Below are 23497 nucleotides of genomic sequence, written 5' to 3'. Positions count from 1 at the left end.
TGACCTGGCCTTTTCTGGGCCACCCCTTCCTATGCCCCTGGCACCCTCCTCCAGCTTATGCTCACCGGCTCTGAAACATACTCACCCAGGCTGGTGGCTGATGCCTGCAACCTGATGGGAAGAGCAGCCCATGAAGAAGAGGGGCGTGCTGAGGATCAGGCAGCACAGCGCCCCCAGCAGGCAAAGGGTGCCACAGTGCAGGGGGCCCAGGCGGAGGCGCTTGACCAGGATGCCCCCCACCACGATGCCCACAATGGCCAGCGGGATGGTGAGGCAGCCTATGAGCAGGTTGGCGTAGGATGCTGTGATGGAGAATTGGCGTTCCAGGAACTTGGGCAGGAAGGTGGCCATGCCCGCCACCATGGACGACATGCACACCTGGGACAGGACCACCAGCAGAAAGATGGGGTGGCGCAGGGTCCTCAGCAGCACCCTGGGGAAGACTGTTGGGGTGAGTGGGGGGACAGTCAGGGTGGGCTGGCCGTGCCACACGTTTCCGTCCCATCCTGCCCTGTTCAGCTTGTTCCGTGTCTTCCATCCTGTCTCATTCCATTTAATTCTATTGCATTGAGTTTCATCCCATGACATTCCATCTACTTCTGTTTCATCTTTGAAGTTCGGTTGCATTTCATTCCATTGAGTTAGACTGCATTTTAATCAACTACATTTCTTTCCAACTCAATTCTACTCAAGATGCAATTCCATGTAGTTTGGTTCTATATTATCCTGTTTGATTCTCATTCAGCTCATCCCATCTTATTTCGTCTGTTCTATTATCCATCTCATTCCCCCAACTCAGTCCTTTCCAACCTGTCCTGCAATAGCTCTTTCCAAGGTAACCCAGGCCTCTGTCTTCCCTTCTGTGTCTCCAACATGGGACAGCACCCACTGCCTTGATTTCCCCATTCCTAGTTTATGTTTCTCCATAGCACTTTACCTAACATACTACCCATTTCACTCATTTAGCCATTTTATTGTCACCCAATCAGAATATAAGCATCACCAGAGCAGGGATTTTTATCTATTATGTCAATTGCTGAATCTCCAGAGCCCAGGGTATAGTAGGCACTCAATAAATATTTATGGAATGAATGAGAAAATGAGTGAATGCACATATAGACTCAAGGTGATCAAAGAGTAAAATGTTAGGGTGGAAACTAAAATCTTCAGAGAAAGTTAAAACTGAGCAGGCCTGGTGCTAGGCAGCTTCCTGGAGGTAGGACAGAGGCAGGGCCTGAAGAAGGGGAGGATTTGGAGTGGGGCAGTCCTATAGGGGAGAAGCCAGGGCAAAAGCCCATAGACAAGAATAGAAGGGATGGCTCTCCCCTCTCCTGCCACCTCCTAAACCAATGCCTATGTACAGGTCTCCTCGCTGCAAGTCGACACATTGAGTCAGTCCCGCGGTCTGGGCTTCGGGGCCTTCATCAGCAAGGCCACCCAAGGTGATGCCCAAGAAGGCTTTGTGTGACCTCTTTCCACTGACAACAGATGAGAAATACATGTTTCTGCCCTCAGAAGGCGAGATGAAGTTAGAGACATAAGGCGTGAAGGAGACAGGAGAAAAGGCCTTTCTAAGAAGAGGCATCTAGGTATCGGGGACTTCCCTGGAGGTTCAGTGGTTAAGACATCATGTTTCCCTTGCAGGGGGCATGTATTTAATCCCTGGTCAGGGAACTAAGATCCTGCATGCCGCATAGTGGCCAAAAAAAGGAAAAAAAATCCTGATTCATACCAATAGGTCATTCTATAGGATTATATCTAAAACAATAAACAGTATTTATCAAAAAAGAAAAAAGAAAAGAGGCATCAGAGGAGCAAACTACTTGCCAGGCTGGGCTGGGGCGGGGAGACATGGACATGGGATCCTCTGGGCTGAGTCTGGGGGGGTCCCTTCTGTTCCTGCAGCAGCAGGGCCAGCGTCCCTGTCATGGGAAGTTTCTGTTTGTCCTCAGAGCGTGGGGAGAGCCAAGCCAGCTGGTTCCCTAGCACCCTGGCCTGGCCAAGAACACTTCTCCTTGGGCGCCAGAGAATCAAAACAGAGTCTAGGCAGGGTGTAGCGGGGAGAGCTGGGGCTGTGGAATTCCCCTTCCTTCATGTCCCAGGCCTCCTCCTGTCCGAGTCCCTGGCCACACACGCAGCACATCCAGCCGGCACTTGGGGTGGGGAAGGTGTGACACCGGGCCTTCACCCCAGCCAGCTGCTCCACTTTCCTCCCTCCTTGAACTGCTCTGGCCAGGAGTAGCCTGGGCTTGGTCCAAGCCATATAGGTGACCTCATGGTACAGGTAGGGCCAGGAGTGGGGCAGGGACTGGCCCAAGTTCATCTAGGAAGGTCTGAATCAGGCCAGGAGTTGCTGGGGGTTTCCTGACTCCTGGTGTCAGGGTCATTTCCCCTTCTGTGCCCCAACCCCCACCCCAGCCTACATTCCTAGGCCTCTGGCTGCCTGACTTCAGAGGGAGGGCTCCATCTCATGGACTGCTTCCATCCCGTTCTCCTGGGCTGATCACTACAGTGCAGCTCCTATTCTCTAAACCCCTTCGTCATCTTCAATTGTCCCTAGGGCAGATGGAAAATTCCTGGAGGGCAGGGCTATGCCTATAGCTTAGATAAGGGATACCTGAAGGGGAATTCCAAGGCTGTCCCTAGCTCAGAGACTTTAGCTAGACAGGTGCTTCCCTTGGCTCATCACAATGTCTTCTCCCCTTGGACAAGCCAGGGCCTCTTACCGCTTAGAGACTGTGTCTCCCTTATCAGACAGGAGAACCTCCTCCAGCACAGAAGCCAGGTCTCCTCCTTTAGCCAAGGCAAGTTCTCCCCCCATTCAGGGACTAGGGATCCTCTATCAGACAGGGACTTATGTCTCCCCATCAAACAGCGCCTCTCCCAGCTCAGGGACTATGTCTCCCCCATCAGATTAGGTCAGAGACTGTCTTCTTCTAAGAATCAAGGATTCCAGAAGCTGAAGGACTGTGTCTGCTTCTTCTCTCTGCTGCTCCCTCTCCCAGTCCCAGGTTGTCAAGGCCAAACCTTAGGATTAGACTGGCCTCCCTGGAGCTCAGCAGGAAGCCGAGAAGCTGGCCTGTGCCAGCCCTGTCTTGGTCTCTCCTAGGATCATGTAGGAGCTTGAAACCATCAGAGATAATCTGGCCCAGGACACCCACTCTAGGATCCAATTTCTGCGACTGGCCCCAGCTTTCTTCTGGGCTAAAGCCAAAGCAGTGATTAATAAGCTCTTCCATGGAGCAGGGCACTGGGGCCTTCCAGCAGCTGGGGGTGACCTCAGGTTAGGGAGTCTAAGCCCCTGCCTCTAGGTCCAGCCTCATAGGTTCCAGGCCTTTCTTTCCCTAGGAATAGAGGACAACCAGGCTACTGGTACCCTAACATCAAATCCTAGGACACCAGGGGATAAGTGGCTGATATCCTAATATCAAATCTGAGGACACCAGGGGCTAGATTACTAGTGCCCCAACATCAAATCCTAGGAAACTTTCCCTAAGAAACTCTCCGCTAATTAACTTCCTAATGCAAAAGTCCTTGGGGACTGGGGGTTGGTTTAACCAAACCCTGTGGTTATCACCCTCTTAAACCATAGGCAACTCAATTTACTGTCCTGAGATATAGTCAGAATAATAACAGCAGGGCAGACACGATAATTGAAAAAAATAATTGTACCTTATATAAGCATAGTTTTTTAATAGTATGTAAAGCACCTTTCATTCATCATCCCATTTGAGTCTCCTAACAGTCCTTGAGAGAGGCAGAGCAAAGATTACTGACCCAGTCTTTTAGATGAGGAAACTCTGGTTAGGGGACGAAAGTAACTTCTAAAACATTGTACACTGGGCAGTGCCAGGGGTGGGCCTCTAACCCACCCCTTCTTCTGACTTGCCATCCTGTGCCCTACAAGATCCCGATGCACAGCAGGCACTGTGTTTGCAGGATCAGACTCTTTAGCTAGGATGATGGGGCCACAGCATGGACCCTGGTTACTGATCAATTTAGCTCAAAGTCTCAGGGTCAGAGTGAAATGGATTTCACCCCTCACTGTACAGATGGAGAAAGTGAGGCCCAGAGAGGAGGAGCAAGGACCCAAGATGAAAGTCTAGATTTCTGGACTTCAGCCCAGAGCTCCTTTCACCAATGCTACAGCCAAAGAATTTAATTTAAAAAAAAATTTACTGAGAGCCTCCCGTGTGCAGGCTTTATAGTGGGAGGAGGAAAAGGGTCACAGATGAGCCGTCACAAGCCAGACGCTCAGGAGCTCACTGCTTGGTAGAAGGGTTGGACAGCACAGATCTGAGCTGATACAGGCGCCCTGAGAATTCAGAGAGCTGACAGCAGGGAGAGCCAGGCTGGGGGAAGGAGAGAATGGCTTGACTTCGAGGTAAAAGGAAGCTTTTAATAGATAGTGATAAAAAATGATGTTCTAGGCAAAAGGGACCCTATGAGCAAAGTCTTACAAGAAATGTATGGTGCTTATGAGGGGCCTGTAGGTATGGAAGATGAATCAAGAAAGGTAGATGGGGGGCTGGATTCTGTACAGTCTCACCTGCCTCTCTGGCCCCACCTCTGGCCTCAGCTCACTTACCTTTGATAAACTGGATCACAGTCAAGTCTGGGGCAATCTGAGCTAGGTTGTCTTTCTTCTCTGGGGAGTCTGCAGGGCTCCGCTCAGAAGAGGAATCCTCACCCTGGGAAGACACACGGCCGAGGGCAGTCAGTTAGATGCCCAACATTCTGCTCAGAAGTGCTGTGGGTGAGGGAAGGGAGCTCTGGGGGAGGAGAGGACAAGGGGTCTGTCACTGCCAGCAGCGTCCCATTTGTTCTTGGCCCCGCAGATACTTAGCAAGTGGTTTTTGAAAAGTGGGTGAAATTCCAATGGTTGAACTTTGTCATCACCATCATTAACATCATAATAACCAACATGACCATGAAAATTCCCACAACCGCCATCATCATTATTCTCATCATCTTAAATATCACCCCCATTCATATCACCAATTTCACCACCAACAAACAACCAAGATTGGCCTTACTATTGTTGTTGTCTCTGGGAAGGTCACCAACCACCTGCACAATCTCACAATCATTGTCATCATCATGGTCACTTGACCCTTTACGTCACCAGCAACAACGTCATGATCAGAATCACTGTCATCATCGCTGTCTCTCCCGTCATTGTCATCCCTACCACTGTCTTCACCACAACCGGCAGCATCGCCAGCTTCTATACAAGGTTATCACCATGCTACCTTCAGTTTTATATCACTCACGGCTGTCATCACATGGAGAGTCACCACGAGCAGGTACCTCCAGGGCCTGTCCTGTTCCATCCTGTCTGCAGCAACAGGAAGGGGTCTGGGTTGGGGGAGGCAAGAGGCAACAGCCCCCTTCTCCTCTTGGAGGAGTCAGACCACAGCCAGAGGGGATTGCTCAGCCCCTGGACCACATTGCAAGGAGCCTCACAGCTACCCTGGGGTGTGCTCTTCCACGTGGGAGAGGATGGCTTCTGTGCAACTCCTGAGAAAAAGGTCTTCAATCCCAGAAAAGAGATCAGAGGTGATACAATTATAGTCTTCTGACTGCACCAAGGAGGGAAGGGTAAAATGACAAATAACAGTTAATGGTTATTAAGCATTTACTACCACCCCAGTGCTGTTCCAATGACAAGTCCGTTAACTCATTGAAACCCCACAGCAACTTTCTTAAGAACAGTATAATGCCTGTTTTTCAGGGGAATAAAACTGGGACACAGAGAGATGAAGTAATTTGCCTGGTCACACAACTAGTAAGTGGTCTGGCTAGAACCTGAATCCAGATGGCTTGACTCCAGGGCCTATGTGCATTTGGTCAGTTTACCCTAAAAGCAGGAGGGAACCAATGCTCTGCTCCGATACAACAATGCTTTCATACAGCTACTATCACTGTGCACATTTTTATATGAGTAACTAAGTCTTAGAGAAGTTGCTACTGGGTCACTCAAATATACGTGATCTAGTGAAGTCTGATTTTACTACATTAAAAAAAATTTTTTTTTAATTTATTTTTCTGGTTGCACTGAGTCTTCGTTGTTGTGCTCCAGCTTTCTTGAGTTGTGGAGAACAGGGGCCACTCTTCATTGCAGTGCCTGGGTTTTTCATTGCAGCAGCTTCTCTTGTTGTAGAGCACAGGCTCCAGAAGCATGAACTGCAGTAGTTGCAGCTCACGGGCTGAGTAGTTGTGGCACACAGGCTTAGCTGCTCCGTGGCACGTGGAATCTTCCCGGACCTTGGATCGAACCCGTGTCCCTTCATTGGCGGGTGGATTCTTATCCACTGTACCACCAGGGAAGTCCTGATTTTACTACGTTTTTATGTGCAGTCTGAGACGAGGATTAGAAGCAACAAGTTCCATGGAAGAAGACTGAAGCCCAGTGTGACAAGCAGTTTGGACAAGGCTGTCCTGGGAGGAAGTGAGTACTTCCTTGCACAACATCACCCAACTAGCACGGGACAGAACTAAGATTTAGCTTAAGCCTGCCTGAGTTAAAAACACACATCTGATCCACCAAGCCTGTGAATCTGAGATCTGGTGCAGGGCTGGCAAAATTAGGAAGCACCATTGTGGGAGGATGTGAAGGGGCCTGAAATCCCATAACTAGGAGCATGCTAGCACAAGCTGGCTTCCCCTGGTCTGGAGTGCTGTCCACCCTGGGGAAGGGTGGGTTGGGCTGGAGAGTCCATCTGGGGTCTCAGTTCTGCCTCTTTTCTCCCTGTAGAGCCTCTGTGAGGCCCCTACAAGCTTCACCCTCTGGCTGGTATATGACACCTTCTCTTTTGTTGCCCATCTTTTATGCTAAGGAGCAAATGTGGGATTTCCCCACATTTTAGAACCTCCATGAGGGCTCCCAGGCCAAGAGTGCCCTGTTCCAAGCCTCCTCCACCTTGCTTCCAGGTGTTGACTGGCTTAAGCCTAGCCTCGCCCCCGTAAGGAAATTTATTCCAAAATCAGTTCAAGTGTGTTTGTTCCCCTGTAGGCTTCTCCCTTCCTCCTCTCTACTTCTATCCCAGCAGGTACTGGCCTCTGGATTCCCTGGCCTCAGGGGAGGTTTGTAGCAGGGCAAAAAGTCATGGCTGCAAGATTTTCTCCCTTCTGGCTTTTGTTTCCAAAGCCTGACTCCATCGAAGAGATTACACTGAGAGTTGTGGGGAGGGTGAGGTGAGAGGGAGGCCCCTGAGCAGTCTGTGGGTTCCCTGAGCAGCAGGAAGCCACATAGCCTCTGTGACAGTGTCCAAGGAAGCAGTTCACTTCAAAAGGGCAGGCTGCAGACTGACTGAAAGAGGCTGAGTTCCCATGTTGCCACCCACATGGAGCTCCTCAACCCCAAACAAGTTAAGGGGGACCACATGGACCGTGGGGAATTGAGGCTGATGCCTGCTGGGGGTGCGGTGGTGGTGAGGATGGGACCTCCCTGGTGCCTAGATATCCTGTAAGACCTCAGGACATTTGCTTTACCTTGGTGCGAGAGCCCCGAGAAAGGCTGAGGTTGACTTTCCTGCTGAGCCAGCAGGGTGGGCATTCAGAGTAGAAGTTGATTTTCAGAGGAAACCAGGAATAATCTACCTTATAGACACTTAGAGTCTGAGTCAAACCTTGTTTGACCTCTCTCCTGCTGAACTCTGAGCTCAGCAAGAGCAGGGACTGCGTTTACCTCATTCCCTGTTGAAACCCTGGTGCCTAGCCCAAGGCCTTGAGCCAAATGGTGGCTGTCTGAGGAACATCTATGGAAAGAAGGAGTGCAGGAGATGGCTTCAATGGGCAGTGGGTATAGGCAGCACCAGGCTCTTGGAAGAAATGTGAGAACATCAACAGGAGATGCTATTGTGTTGGCAGGAAGCTTGTAGCTATCTGAGATGCCCAGGCTAGAGTCCTCCTTTTGCTCCAAATAAAACTTCACTCACAATTCTTGTGTTGTGCTTTTTTTTTTTTTTTTTCCAGTCAAAAGTAACTTGCACAACATCACCCAACTAGCACGGGACAGAACTAAGATTTAGCTTAAGCCTGCCTGAGTTAAAAACACACATCTGATCCACCAAGCCTATGAATCAGAGATCTGGTGCAGGGTTGGCAAAATTAGGAAGCACCACTGAGGGAGGATGTGAAGGGGCCTGAAATCTGAGTTTTATTTTTCTGGATGAGGCACTGTGGATCTATTATGCATTTTTTTCTCAGAGCTGTGCTGTCTGACGCACCGCTGGAACTGTGACTAGTCCAAACAGAGATGGGCCAGAGTGCAAAGTACGCACTGCATTTCAAAGACTCAGTATGAAGAAAAGGAATGGAAAATATCTCACAATTAGTCTTTTATACTTATGATATGGTAAAACGGAAATATTTTAAATATAGGAGATTAAAGAAAATATTTTATTAAAATTAATTTCTTTTATTTTTGAATGCCATTTGGGCTTCCCAGATGGCTCAGCAGTAAAGAATCCACCTGCCAACGCAGGGTTTGATCTCTGGGTCAGGAAGATCCCTTGGAGAAGGAAAAGGCAACCCACTCCGGTATTCTTGCCTGGGAAATCCCGTGGACATAGGAGCCTGGCAAGTGACAGTCCACTGAGTCACAAAGAGTGGGACGTGACTTAGCAAATAAATAACAACTAGACCATTTAGAACGATGTTTGTGACTCACGTTGATATTTCTTTTGGACATGCTGTCTTAAGGAGAATTAGAAACTCTCCTTACTCCATTCTCAGGCCTAGCCTAGCTATAGGAGAGCATGTGGGAAGTTCCTGGGTCCCAGAGGGAGAGGGTGCCGCCCCAGGAATGGGAGTAAGAAGGGTCGGGATAGATTGATTTCTTCCCAATCTTCCTATTGGGGGTGGGGCAGGCCCATCCTTCAGACACGCAGCATCTTGTGAGTTCCTTGCCTGGGGTTCCTTGTCCCCGAGTAAACAGTAAAAGCCACAGTGTCATCTGCTGTGATACGTGCAAACCCTCTGTGGTCTACACTGCACTTTCACATCCACCCTGTCATTTAATTCCCACAACAGTCTGATGGAGGGATTGTTATTGCACCTACTTCACAGAAGAGGAAACAGAGGGCCTCCCCCAAAAAGGGCACGTGTCACCAGGGAGTAATTGGCAGAGCAGTCTCCGTTACCACCCCCAGCACCATCTTGACCTCTGGGGTTTGGAGACAGGAGGGGAGGGACAGTCCTTAAGGGGCTGGGGGGTCCGGAGGGCATCCAGGGAGAGGTGAGTCTGAGATTGGATCCACAGGAAGGGAGAGGTTATTTGAAGCAGAGGCCTAGTACTAGCAGAAGGGTGGTGGCGGGAAGAGCGGGGTGTGGGAGGTGGGGGGAACCACCCTGACGGCGGCTAAGAGCCTCTCAGGACCATGGCAAGAGAACCACCGCAGAAAAGCACCCCATCAACCTCTACTTGTTACAAGAAATGGCCAGACCCCAAAACCTGCCAGGGTTAACACTGAACAACCATTTCTCCTTTGAAATGCTCACAAACTACTCTCTTTTCCCCTCCATAGGTTGTCAAATATATCTGGAAACCAATTAGAGATTCTCCCCCACTTCCAAAGAAACAGTTTTAATAGAATGCTTGCCAATCAGAAATTGTCTCAGTATTCTTTATACTCTTTAAAACTCACTTTTCTTTCTAACACCTTTGATCCTCTCAAGAAAAGAATGTAACAGCAGATGGGTTCACTTGTCAAGTTTATGAATAAACAGTCACTGTTAACTTTGGGGGGGAAAAAAAGAACTTCTCAGGGCAAGAGTGGGGCGGTTCAGAGGGCCAGAGTGGGGCGGTTCAGAGGGCCAGACTGAGGGGTTTGGGCTTTCTTCTGTGGGTACTGGGAACACTGACCTCCAGTCCCTGTCTCTGAGGCCTTCAGAAGTTCCTTCTCCCTCCCCCATCTGTTTCTGAGGACTCCAGAGCGGGCTTCAGAGAATGACACATCTGGGCTGTGGTTTGCCCAGGTCAGCAGGTCTGGGATCTGGTCTGAACTTCCCCTCTTGGGCTGTGTGCTGACTGCTGCAGCCCGCAGGAGTCGGGGAGCTGTGTGTGGTCCAGCCCATGGGAGAGCCCGCTGCCTGCAGGGCCTGCAGAGGCCAGGAGCTGTCCTTGGAGGAAGCTGGGTTCCTCGAAGGCGCTGGGGCAGAACTGGGACCCCAGCCCCATGGAGCCAGTGCTGACCCTAGTGGGTGATGTGGAACTCTCTGGCAGCCCTCAGCTTCCATCCCACGTGGTCATAGGAAGCAGCCACAGGATGGCTGCTCAACTTGTACACACACACAAACACACACACATGCACACACAAACACGTGCACGCACACATACACGCACGTACACACATGCTTTAATCAGACAAATTCTACTTTTCCATGTCTTTATACCAGTCTTTTGAGTGAGATATAAATTGAGAAAGGGGTTCTACTGCAAAAAACAGTATTTAAAAACACTGGTATAGTCCAATACCACCAAGTTTTAGAGGAGGATACTGAGGCTCCTCCAGGGTTTTCTATTCAACTTCTCATCTCCCACAGGAGGGAGATGGTGTTTTCTAGCAGAGTTCCTGGGCATCTGAGATTCTATGGGGCGGGGGGTGGGAGAGGAGGGTGGTGTGCTCCCAGCTCTTTTACATCCATGGGTTTCTTGCAACTGACCGTGTCTCTTTTCCTTGTGGCTACCAGAAAGCTCAGGACCAAGTGAGTGTTTCCATAATAGCATCTAAATTCGTCTCTCTTTCTCTTTCATTCTGAGAACCTTTTGCTGTTATTTCTATCTTTCTGTGTCTTGGTCTTGATTGAGTGACTCAGCACAGGCCCTGCGACAGCTTTTCTGAGCCTGAATCCCAGCTCCACCTTTTACTAGCAATTCTACTAGGTTATTTTATCTCTCTGCAATTCAGACCCTCGGGTGCAAAACAGGGGTAAAAACTGAACCTATTTCATAGGTAAGTTACAGGGAATAAATGGGCTAATTAATACAAAGGGCGTAGAACAGAGTAGGCAATACAAGTTGGCTTATTTTCCACTCTCTTACGAGCACTGTACGTGTATGTGGTGTGAATAGCCTTGAAACCTTTCATGGAAAATAGTGGAAGTAGGATATAGAAAAGCATCTAAGAAGAATATCAGAAAAAAAAGTCATTTTTCCTTTTAAGAGCTGGCCTGATCCACGCTAAGAACAAGCACTCCTGGTTACTGAGACTGCAGGCTAGGTATTGAACAACCCACCTCACAACCTCGCCTCATTTCCTTTTACAAGCCCCGCCACATGGATATAGATGGTCTGGTTATTCCCATTTTACAGATTTCAGATTAGTAAGTGACAGAGTTAGACTTTGCATGCAGGCTGGGATGGTGCAGACAAAGCTGCTGCTGGCCTTCCTCCCTGCCACAGAGGGAGGTCTTAGACTCAGGCACCAAGGAAATGCTTACATGGTGCATCCTGGGCCAGATCAGCTGGAGTCAGCTCTCTTCTTTAGCCTCAATCTCCTCCTCTATCATTTGGCAGTGTTGGACTACACCAGTGTTTTTAAAACTGGTTTTTGCAATAGAACCCCCTTCTCAATTTATATCTCACCCAAAAGACTGGTATAAAAACATCAAAAAGTAGAACTTGTCTGATTAAAGTGTGTGAAGTAGAACTTGTCTGATTAAAGTGTGTGTGTATGTGTGAGTATAAGGGAGGAAGGTCCTTGGCCCTGCTGGGGAGCCCTTCTCTCAGTCTCCCTGTGGTGGCAGCCTTGGGGTCCTATGGGGTGCAGTTGAAAAGCCACAGAGCAGATCACCCCAAAGGACTTTCCATACCCAGTGACTGAGGAAGCTTGCATCTGTATCAGGCCGGGCAGAAGAAGCCTCTCTTCAGCCCTTTGGGGCCAAGCCCTGCCCTTGCACAGACTGGTGCAGCAGGAAGTGCCACTGGCCAAGCTCTGGACACAATCTTGACCCAATCCCTCTGTCTGTAAGATGCAGTGACGGTTGAGCTGGATGAGGTGGGGTGAGGATCACAAGAGCGGGGTCACTTGGGAAGGAGAAGGACTCCTAAACCAACTGGGAGGGATCTGGAGGCAGTGCCAGCTAAGGAGAGACATTGGGCACAGAGAAGACCATGTCACCCGGCACCCAGCAGGCTCTGCAAGATGGGGCACAGAGTCTTAGGCCAAAACTATAACTACTTGGAAAAGTGAATTTTGGGAGTCACATAGCATTTGAGGCACAGAATCTTAAAGTAATGGAACACAAATACTTGAGAACCTACAACTAGTATAAACTTAGAACTTTAAAACCAGATAATATTAGAATCCCAGACTCTGGGAGATACCCTAAAATAATAGACATGGAGGCTCCTGGGAAATATAACAGAGGCCAGTGGTGCTCAGAGGGTGGGTGCGGACCTGCAGTCCCCAGGGGATCTGATTTCAGTCCTGGGCCCAGGACCAAGGGCAGCTCAGAAGGGCCAAAGGGCCAAAGTGCCAAAGGGCCTGGAGAGCAAAGATGGCTGCTAGCTGAATGGGTCCTATAGCCACTGCCCATATGGGGCCAGATGACCTGCTAGGTGCACTTAGGAGACCTCTTTACTACATGAGCCCTGCAGAGCCGTCTGCCAGGAGCCCTGAGCCTTTGACAGGACCTTAGAAACTGGCTAATTGAAGACAGGGAAACAGAGGCCTAAGAGAGGTGAGGCCTACCCTGGTTCCCTTCTAGAAAGATGTCTGCGTAGCCACCCGAGCTCGAGGTCACAGACACATGGGCAGAGTCAAAGGGAGGGAAGCTGAGCTCCTGACGCTTCTGTACGGCCATGGCTTCCCCCACCCCCCACCTCACAGTCTTCTCTGTGGAGACTGTTAATCCCCTGCCCCCTGGCAGAGAACTCTGTCATTCAAACCTCAGCTGTGTTTCAGTCATGTTCCACCTCTCCGCACCTGGCCTTCTTTCATGACCTGAGAGCTCCCTGGGGCAGGGGCTGTGGGATGCACCCCACTGTCCCCCTGTGAAAGTGGTCATGTTACTATCAAACCTCCCAGAGCTAGCAAACTTTGTTCAGTCTTCTGCCTATTGCATGGACAGACAGACTGAGGCCAGAGACCTCTGGGTCATACAACCCTTTCTATTACATACCACCATCTCCTGGACACCAGTAAAAGCTGCACTTACTTCTAGGAAGGTATTTAGAGAACCCCTGTGAGGGAGTGCTTGAAGGGACTTCAGAAATAGCCTCCCCCTTGACCCTTCATTTTCTCGTGCCTGTTTCTACTCTCTGCAAAAGATACACGACCATGTCGAAACACTTGGACTTTCACCTAATTGGGCCCTTCCTCCTGGTCCATCCACCTCATCAGTGGCCTGAGCACACTGGGCAAGCCCAAGCAACTGCAAGCCGAGGCAGCCTCAGCAGGCGGGGGAACAGTTCCTCCCACTTCAATATTTATTACCTGAGAGCTGCTGGAAGCAGATCGTCATGTTCTCGGCCCTCGGTTCTTTTTTCAGAACCTCTCACCCCCTTCCCTCCCCACTCCCCATCCCCCATGTGCTGACGAATGAATCCAGACAGTCAGACAGGTTCACAGCCTAGGAGCCAGGGTTTCAAGGCATCACAGAGACACAGCTCTCAAAATGAGGATCTCTGCATCACAGCAGCTTTGACTCAAGAAATCGTGTGTTCTCAGAATCCAAGGCACACAAGACATTGCTTCAGGAATCTAAACCCAGTGTCTTACACAATAGAACAGAATGGGGAAGTGACTTGCTCAAGGTCACATGACCGAACAAGGACATATGACTGAGCCCAGCCTAGCCTAGTCTCACCCTTGTTTCTTCCACCTATTCCACCCCATGGCCCAAGTAGCACTTCTCTGTTCAGATTTAGTACCCAACTTGGAGATTACCCATAACTGGTAACCAGTCTCTTCCCTTCTTCTGTGATCATCCCTGCTTCTAAGAACTCTTCTGCAAGTTCCAGGAATTTCGTCTCATTCATATTTTGGCCTGAGCTAGGCAGAAGCGGGAAGGACCATCTGTGGTTCCAAGCTGTCTTCTTCCTTTCCCTGAAACTGATCTCTCTCCAGCACCTGCCTCCCCCTGCCTCTGAGCCAGCATCAGCCCTTCGCTGTCTCTGGGATGACTGACCCATAGCAGAGCAGGATCCAGGTCTGTGTGTTTCCCCTCCTGTGTGGTGCTTTGGACTCATCCCCACACCCTGCCTTACTGCAAATGCACCAGTTCCTGCCTGGACCGACGCCATAGCTGTCACATCAGTCTTCCTGTCCCCAGCTGCTCTCTGCACATCTTCCCTTGCCTTCCAATCCTTTCTGTGCTAGCACCTGGTGATAGAGCCGCAGGACTCCCTCCAGGGCTATCCGCTGCTCTTGAAGCTGGCAGGCAAGGCTTTAATTGTTCTGGCCCCTGCTGGCTGTCCTGACATCAATTTTCTTTAGTGCCCCAGCCCCAGGTATACACCCTTTGCTGCAGCAGGGGGTGGGCAACAGAGTGGTGTGGGTGCCGTATCAGACTGATTTGGGGGTTGAATCTCAGCTTTTCCAGCAGAGGCATTTTCAGCCCTTCATCTTAAGCCCAGACTTTCTTGTTCTAAGAAGGAGACACTATCTCACATTATGGCAAATGTATTCAAATGCACCAACCTGCAACATTAAATTGAATTATTCTTCCTGCAAAATATTTGACAGGATTTTTTATAAATTGTCCCTTTGAAATTAGAATTACTTAGCAACAACTGACTTCCTTAATTTATGATTGTTTGTGGTTTCTCAAAATTCTGGCACAGAGATCCTAAAACTCCTGTAAACAAGGGTGCTAAGAAAATCTTTTGTTCTAATATTTAGCCTTTGATCCTGGTTCCTGACCCAGAGCTCCTAAGAGCTTTGTAATTTCCTGATTGGTAAGAGCATCTGACACCGAGCCCCTAAATCCCTTGGCATTTCCTGGTGATAAGAACATCGTTTGTTTTAATGAGGTGACTCCACTGGGCTCCAGGTTAGCGCTGGTCACCAAAAAGACCAAGCCATGATTGGAAGCTTAGAACTTTCAGCCCACCACTGCAACCTAATTCTGCAGAGAAGGGAGAGAAGCTAAAAATAGACTTAATAATCAATCACGCCGACATGATGAAGCCTCTATAAAAATCCCAATAGTATAGGGTTCAGGGAGTTTCCAGGTTGGTGAACACAGCCACGTGCCGAGTAGGCGATGCACCCAAACTCCACAGGGACAGAGCTCTTGTGCTCAGCACCCTCCTAGACCTCGCCCTAGGCATCTCTTTATCTGGCTGTTTATCTGTATCATTTATCATATCCTTTATTATGCAATGGAGACCTTCCCTGGTGGCTCAGAGGGTAAAGCGTCTGCCTGCAATGCGAGAGACCTGGGTTCAATCCCTGGGTCAGGAAGATCCCCTGGAGAAGGAAATGGCAACCTACTCCAGTACTCTTGCCTGGAAAATCCCATGGATGGAGGAGCCTGGTAGGCTACAGTCCATGGGGTCGCAAAGGGTCGGACACAACTGAGGGACTTCACTTTTTCACTTTATTATGTAATAAACTGGTAAACAAGTGTTTCTCTGAGCTCTGTTAGCCATTCCAGCAAATAACCAAATCCAAGGAGGGCATTGTGGGAAACTCTGACTTGTAGCCAAGTCAGACAGAAGTTGAAGGTAACTTGGGGGCCTCCTACTTGTGATCGGCATCTGCAGCAGGGGCAGTCTTGTGGAAGTGAGCCTTACCCTGTGACATCTGATACTGTCTCCAGGTAGACAGAGGCAGGATGGAGTTAGGTTGTAGGACACCCAGTGGATGTTGCAGAGAATTGATCAGTGTGGGAACAGCCCCATACATCTGGTCACTGAAGTATTGTTTATGTGTTTGTGTGGGGGGCGTGGGAGGTGAGGTGTAAAGGTGAAATAGTATTTGTCTTTATACACCCAGACTTGGGAAAAGAGAAAATCTAACGCACAAATTTTCAGAATATAATGAGTGGTGAATATAATGAAATGTGTATGAGCATTAAAGAAAAATGAATGAAGCTGACTCTAATGACGTATAATTGAGCTTTTATAAGACATTTCCATTTTGTCATTTTTCTTTTGTATTTTAGAGCCAATGTATTATTTCTCGGGCCTCGTGTTTTTGTGGGCCCCTGGAAAACGTAGAGAACCCTAGGCCAGAATCCTCTCTCCTGTCCAGTGGCCTCACACAGTCCTGCCTTCTCCTGTCACATGTGACCTTGAGCACATCCCTGCACCTTCTGGGTCTTAGGACGGTCCTCTGAGGAGAGACGACCTGTCCCAGGAGCTGAGCAGAATGGTTCAGCGAATCCCCTTGCAGCACCCGGCCAGTTGTTACTTATCCAAGAGCCTCTGTCCTCACTAGGCTATGTCTGTTTTAAGGGTGGGGCTCACATGCTGAGCCCCGGGGTCCAGCCTGATGCCTGGTCCCCAGCGAGGCACTCAATAACTGTTTGTCCCCTCACTGTCCCTGAAAAGGCCCTGGTCATTTCTACAGCCAAGTCCTTTGTCCAGGCTGTTTCCCACCTAGAATGGCCCTCCCCGTCCTTGCCACACTTCCACACAGGCTTCAAAGTCCAGTGGAATACCCCTCTCCTCAGAGAAGTCTTCCTAGACCCTCCTGTAAGCTCTCCACATCCTTCCAGTTCTCAGCACTGCTGTAGCATTTCACAATCTACTAAGCACGTTCAGCGACAAGCAGAGGCAGGAGGGTAGTGGTTAGAGTGAAGGGCATGGGCTCAGACAGGCTTTGGGTTCTGGTCCCAGCGGTACTTAACCATGGCACACACTGCCATAAAGCTGAGAAAGTCAAGGCCCAGGGAGGGTCAGGGACGTGCCCAAGGTCACACAAGACACACCTGGCAGAGCCACAGCTGGTACCCAGATCTCCCTGGGTGGGTCACTTCCGGCTCTGGCCCTCGATCCCCTCAGCGGCAGAAGGGGCTGGGGAGATGCACCATGCAGGAATGCTGGGGAATGCAACGGCATGGAGATGGCTTTGGAGGCTGTGACGTGCTGTGCCCAGGAGAATGGAGTTGAAGGTTATACCGGAGGACAAGCGTGTGGGGGCTGGAGCTTGGGTTAGGGTGGGGCAGGGAGGGGGCTTACCTTGCTGACAGGTAGGTCTGAAACTTCCAAGCCCTTTCGCCGGAAGCGAAGCTCTTGCTTCTCCTTGGGCATCTCCTTGGGGAAGAAGAAGTAGGGGATGGCGGCCAGGGCCACTGCGCCAGCCGAGATGAGGAAGCCCAGCCACCAGGCACCCACCCATCGGGGGTCCTTTGAGGTCAGGTTGATGCCACCTGGAAGAGAGGGTGTTAGGGTCGGGATGGGCTGTAGCTTCTTGGCCACCACTCTCGGACCAGCCTCTGAGGTAGGACATGACCTGGGCCGGGGTGGGGAGATCTGGGTATCAGCTGTGGCTCTGCCAGGTGTGTCTTGTGTGACCTTGGGCACGTCCCTGATCCTTCCTGGGCCTTGACTTTCTCAGCTTTATGGCAGCGTGTGTCGTGGTTAAGGTCATGGACTTTGGAAATGGCGTGACCTTGGGCAAGTTACTTAACCTCTTTGTGCCTTGGTTTCTTCCCCTGTAAAGCGTAGATGCTAGTAGTACCTACATCATAAGGCTGATGTGAGAATCATAGAAACTAATACGTGTAGACCACTTAGAATAGTGTTGGCACATAGAATGTCGACAGCGTTTGCTCTTTGCTTACTGTTACTTTTGTGATTGTTATTAAACTGATGGCTAGAATGATTCTTGGGGTTCTCAGACCTGCATGATGGTTAAAATCACAAGGGGTGTGTATCAAAACTACTCAGCCTTTTCCAAGATCAACTTAGAACTGCCACCGGATGGGGTGGAAAGGTGGCCAAGGAATCTATAACTTTAACAAGTTTCCTAGGTGATTTTGAGCCCCATCTAGGTATAATCAGGACAAGATTAACTCAGATATGGGCTTCCCTGGTGGCTCAGGGGTGAGGAATCTGCCTGCCAATGCAGGAGGCACAGGAGACGCAGGCTCGATCCCTGGGTCAGGAAGATCCCCTTGGAGAAGGAAATGGCAACCAACTCCAGTATTCTTGCCTGGGAAATCCCATGGACAGGCGAGCCTGGCGGGCAACAATCCATGGGATTGAAAAAGAATTGGGCACAACCTAACGAGTAAACAACAACAGTCCCAGATGCGCCTCCCTACTGGAGTGCCCATCTCTGCCATCAGACCTCTTGACCCCAAGGCTGTTAGGTACCTCCTTCTTCAACTGCCACAGCACCTGCAAACACTTTCTAACAGTACGGATGCATGAGGACATCAACCCCCTGAGTGGGGCTGGCTCCCAGATGCTTTGTCCTGAGCGCCTCTGGCAGCGGGCCCAGAGGACACAGTCAGCGATCAGCAAAAGCATCTGGAAAGGTGGGGATGGGGTTGGCTTTTGTGCAGTTTCCTCCTCCGCTTATTGTTCCCCCATCTTCTGTTCCAGGCTGGTGGGAATTCACGCACACCCATCTCAGATCTTCCGCTTCTCACATGCTGGTCTGGGCTTGCAGTGGATGTGACCCACACAACCAGTGAAATCCCCCAGAGAGAAAGAAGGAATAGAGAGACAGCACCTTGGTTCACAGTCCACAGGAATGCCATGTCTGCCTGTGAAGGTGTCAGCACCACCAGGATGATGTCAAGAGAGCCAGAAACATACTCCCTTCTCCTGAACTGGGGTGTGTCTGGGAAACTGAGCCCTGACTTTTAAGACTGTTTCATCAGGGGAGAATGGAATTACAACCAGAGACCATGCTGGGCTCCTGGGCCCAGATTTCTAGAAAGAAGGGCGTTGGGGCAGGGCCACCCCTAGTGACTCCTGTTCAGAGCCGCCCAGACCTATCCTGACTAGAGGCGCTCTTGGGCAAAAGCTGGATAACGAGAAGCAGAATCTGCCTGTCCATATTTTTGTGCATGTGCCCCCTGAGGCTTCCAGGGTTGCTGGAAAATCTCCAAGTGAGGGATGGGACATCTGAGCAGCAGGATGCGGCAGGCAGAGCTGGGGGCTTGGAGCTGCTTGGTGTGACCAGCAGGCAGCTGGGACGCCACAGTGACCTGTTCTAGAAACAATCCCCTCCCACTCCCCACAGAACGCCAGAGCTCTGAGACCCCCAACACTCCCCCTTCCTGACTGTCTTTGAACCAACTTCAGTTCTACACCTTGGCCCACCCTGACCACCACCTGGATCAGAGACCCCTTTTCCCCAAATGGTGCCCTCAGCATAGATGGCCAAGCTTTGAGGTGGTCAGAACTTGAAGGGTCCTTAGAGGTCACTCTGAATTTCCCCTCTGAAATGGCCCAAGTTACTGAGTCCTGCTCCAAAATTTTCTCCATCATGTCAGTGTCTTCTCTGGGTCCTGAAGTCTGTCCCCCATAAAGGTGGGAGCACCCCAGAGACCAAGAGAATACATGGCCCTGTCTGTCCTATAATATATCTGAGCAGAGGGCTGAGGGCCTAGGGTTGGGGGAAGTCAGGGTAGAACTAAGTGAAGACTCATAACAACAGTAGCAACAATTACAACTCTCCATCTGATGGCAACTTCTGGCTTATCTCCACATTCTCACTGCATTCTGATTGCAGCTTTGGGAGGTGGACAGGGCAGAGAATATCTTAAAGACGGGGAAGCTGAGGCTCAGAGAGGTTAAGAGGCATGTCCCAGGTCAGTGGGGTTGCTGGGTCCTCTGGTTCAGCGTCTTCTATGAGACCAGCAGTTGATCAACTGTGTCTGTGTGCCCCTGGGGACAGCTGTGTGCTCTGAAGCTCACCTTCTGGCATTCGATCAATGTCCACGTAAAGGCGCAACATGAGGCTGCCCAGCCCATAGGCCATGCCTGGCCCCATCATGGTCACTGCAAACAGGATACCTGCGATAGGAAGCCTGGGTTAGTGCCCTCTGGCCCAGCTTCCTTTCACAGGTCAGGGCCTGCTCAGCCTCCACTGGGCAGGAGCAGCCCATCTCCCCGACTCAGGCCTGGGAAGCTCTCCAGGGCTCCTCTGGGCCTCTAGTGGCCACAGAGGGCAGAGGTCAGGGATTCGTACTTAGCCCGACCTGAGCCTGGCCCTCCCTCAGAGCCCAAAGTGTGGGACAGATCCTCACCAAGGTAGAGGGGCGAGTTGCTGTTGTGGGAAAAGTCATCGATGTAGGAAATGCCAAAGGGCTGAATGGGCACCCCACCCACGCCGAGCAGGGTCTGGGCTGTGAACATGATCCCCACCACAGCCAGGTGCCGAGCCTCTGTGTAGCTAGAGCAGCTGCTGTTGGATGAGGCTGAAGATAGGGCCTTGTTGCTTGGCAGGCACAGGGAAGCCTCAAAGTCTTGTGACATGTCTGCTGAGAGATGATAAAAGTATTAGGACAATAGTTAAGACTCCTATAGCACTTACTGATGGGAGGTACTCTTCTGAATCCCTCTGACCCCCACAACAAACCCAGGGGATGGGTACTCTCATTACTCCCATTTTGCAGATGAGAAAATTGATGCTCAGGCAGCAACTAACAAGGGGTGGAGCCAGGACTGGAACCCAGGCAGTCCAGTTCTAAGTCCGCCCTATGCCACATCTCTGAGCAGAGGTACGTGGAAGTGCCATGGCAACGGCGGGTCTTGAGTGAGGGTGGGGTAGGACAGCTGAAAGACGTGGTTTGAACTGGGTGGAAAAGAATGAACAGGATTTTCCAGAACGGGAAGGTGGTGGTCAGGGGTGGGGTCCAGAAAGAGGCCGCAGCACATGTAAAACCAAGGTCTTGAGAAGTTCAGCATGGCTGGCTCACAGAGTGTAAGGGTCAAGGCCAGGGCTGAAGGCAGGGCCCAACAAGGGAGGGGCGCTGCGTCTGGGCTGTGGAAGCAATGGTTCCCTTAGGCCTTCATTCTGGGAAGGGCTCCTGTCAGCTCGGGATGCAGAGGTAGAGTGCAATAAAGGGAAATTTCTTAATTTAGTGCCAGACATTTGTTTCCTGTAGCTCACCAATATTTGGTGAGCAAACTTAAGAAGACCCTCATACTATTATTACCCCAAATGTGGGTAGAGAAGTGGCCTCCTCTCTGCAGCTGGCCAAGTCCTTTCTGGGAGCTGGGTCTCTGAGCCATGTCCACCCAGCCCAGTGAGACACTCTCTAGGGCTGGAAAAAGCCATGTGAACCAAGTTCAAGGACTTAGACCCTCAACAGATTGCCTGGGTTGAAGACGGTGAGACTTTGGCGGAGGACCTCAGCCCCTCTGGCCTTGGTTTCCTCATCTGTCGAAAAAGCCTTGTAGAATGAAAGTTCTACAGAAATATGGAACTTACAAGCAGAAGAATTCAGTGGTCAGAGCAGAGGCTCTAGGGGCCAGGCTAGCAGGGGATGTCTACTAGTTGTGGGCCTTGAGGAAGTACCTCCCTCTCTGAGAGTCAGTTTCCTCATTCATAAAATAGGATAATGATAACACCTGCTCTAAGGGTTGTAAGCGATAGGAGTGGTGAGTGATGCCTGTGACAGTGCTTACTAGATGTGAAAGTGATTATAGGGATCTGTCTTTTTTTCCACCCCTGAGTCCCCAGCAGAGGGCCTGGCACATAAATATTAATGTGCTGGATGCTAAGTTGCTTCAGTCATGTCTGACTCTTTGCAACCCCATGGACTATAGCCCACCAGGCTCCTCTGTCCATGGGGATTCTCCAGGCAAGAATATTGGAGTGGGTTGCCATTTCCTCCTCCAGGGGATCTTCCCGACCCAGGAATCGTACCCGTGTCTCTCAAGTCTCCTGTATTGGCAAGTGGATTCTTACCAACTAGCGCCACCTGGGAAGCCCAAGGATATCTTTTGAAGGTTTTTTGTGTGTGTGTTAGTCCCCTAGCCGTGTCCAACTCTTTGTGACCCCTGGACTGTCGGCTGCCAGGCTCCTCTGTCCATGGGATTCTCCAGGCAAGAATACTGGAGTGGGTTGCCATTTCCTTCTCCAGGGGATCTTCCCAACCCAGGAATCGAACCTGGGTCTCCTGCATTGCAGGCAGTTTCTTTACCATCTGGGCCACCTTAATGATAATTAATAAATTAATGATGAGGAATGAGTGAATGAAATAGCCTTGTATGTCAGTTCAGGGTGGGTACTTAGAGGTCACCAAGTCCAGTTCACCCATTGGACAGATGTGGAGACTGAGGCCCAGACAGGAGAAGTTTGCCTGGGGTTCCATAAGGAGCAGAAGGGTGTGGTATGGTGGTGAGGATGGAGAATGTGTGTGACCCTGCACAGGAAAAGCTCTGTTAAGGTGAAAATTCTGGATGGGGAAATATGAGTAAGTATAATTTTTTGGCATCTGAGTCAGACCTCTTGACAGTTCTCCACTCTGGCCTAGAGAACCACTCGGCTGTCTTCTGGGACTTCCCCCCTTTCCAGCCACTGCCTGAGCAGCTTCTTCTACCTTCTTTCTACATCACAGTCAGACGCCGCCTCCTCCAGCTCACTCCAGCCTCCAGGGTCCATCCTCTACTCGGGTCTCTACCTGCTCCCCCTGGCTGTCCTGTGCTGGACTCTCTGTCTGCAGCAGAGCTGCCCATGCTCACACCAACCCACGCTCCCTCAGAGCTTCTTAGGGCTGGTGGTATCTCCTCCATCTTTCCATTGCTCGGCCTGGCACAGAGTAGGAGCTCTGGGGTCCGAGCTGATGGGAAGACAAGGGAGAAAGGATGCTTTCTGATAGCTCTCCTCCCCTGGGAAGCCTTCCATGATGCCCGGCTGGGCTGTGGGCTCCTTCCCTGGGCTTCTTCTGCCCAGCTCTTCCTCACACAGTTGATACACTGGGTGGGGGCAAGGGAGGTATTGTTTGTTTCTGTTTTCTCTCCCAGACTGGGAGCTCCCAGAGGGCAAGGACTGAGTCCCTCAAGAGGGTCCAACACAAAGTAGGAAGCACAAATATTTTCTGGGGTGGACCACCAGATGGACAGATGGGTGGAGAGGGTAGGAGGGGTAACGGAGGGGAGGATAAGTAGGTGGATGGATAGGTAGGTGGGTGGATGAATAGATGGGTAGATATGTAGGTGGATGGATAGGTGGATGGGTGGGTAGGTGGGTAGGTAGATGGATGAATTGATGAATGGATGGGTATGTACGTGGATGGGTAGATGGATAGGATGGGTAGGTGGATGGATGGGTAGATGAGTGAATGGGTGGAGAGATGGATGGGACAGGGAGGGTTGCTTGAGTTCTTCTCCAAGGGACAGGCATCCATCTGTCAAGCTGACTCTCAACAAAATCCCACTGGGCTAAACAGGGGCTTCACTATTCTGTCTAAAATTCTTTCATGTTTGTGTCTGTTCTTTCATTCATCCATTCTTTCATCATGCTTTGACTTCCTGTGTAAATTAAGCATCAGTACACATCAAGTGCTTAGAACAGTGGTACCTAGTAGGTGGTGTGTGATACTGGTATTATTATTCCACAGATATTTATTGAGGACC

General features: G+C 50.4%; 1 protein-coding gene across 3 annotated transcripts in view; it reads right to left on the bottom strand.

Moving 5' to 3' along the window:
- SLCO2B1 (solute carrier organic anion transporter family member 2B1) overlaps positions 1–23497 on the bottom strand; it is a 52420-nt gene that overhangs the window by 11688 nt on the left and 17235 nt on the right. For 2 of the 3 annotated variants that reach the window (XM_052652616.1, XM_052652618.1), the window contains 5 exons: positions 20161–20394; positions 19829–19927; positions 17135–17325; positions 4589–4691; positions 86–443 (listed from right to left, as the gene is read on the bottom strand). In XM_052652616.1, the coding sequence (XP_052508576.1) occupies positions 86–443; positions 4589–4691; positions 17135–17325; positions 19829–19927; positions 20161–20394 (985 nt within the window). The remainder of the gene's footprint in view (positions 1–85; positions 444–4588; positions 4692–17134; positions 17326–19828; positions 19928–20160; positions 20395–23497) is intronic. The other variant, XM_052652617.1, reaches the window with a different exon arrangement.

The sequence above is a fragment of the Budorcas taxicolor genome, chromosome 15 (assembly GCF_023091745.1).
Source record: "Budorcas taxicolor isolate Tak-1 chromosome 15, Takin1.1, whole genome shotgun sequence".
NCBI lineage: Eukaryota > Metazoa > Chordata > Mammalia > Artiodactyla > Bovidae > Budorcas > Budorcas taxicolor.
Note: the sequence above shows the minus strand (reverse complement) of the source record. Positions and strands in the feature narration are given on the sequence as shown.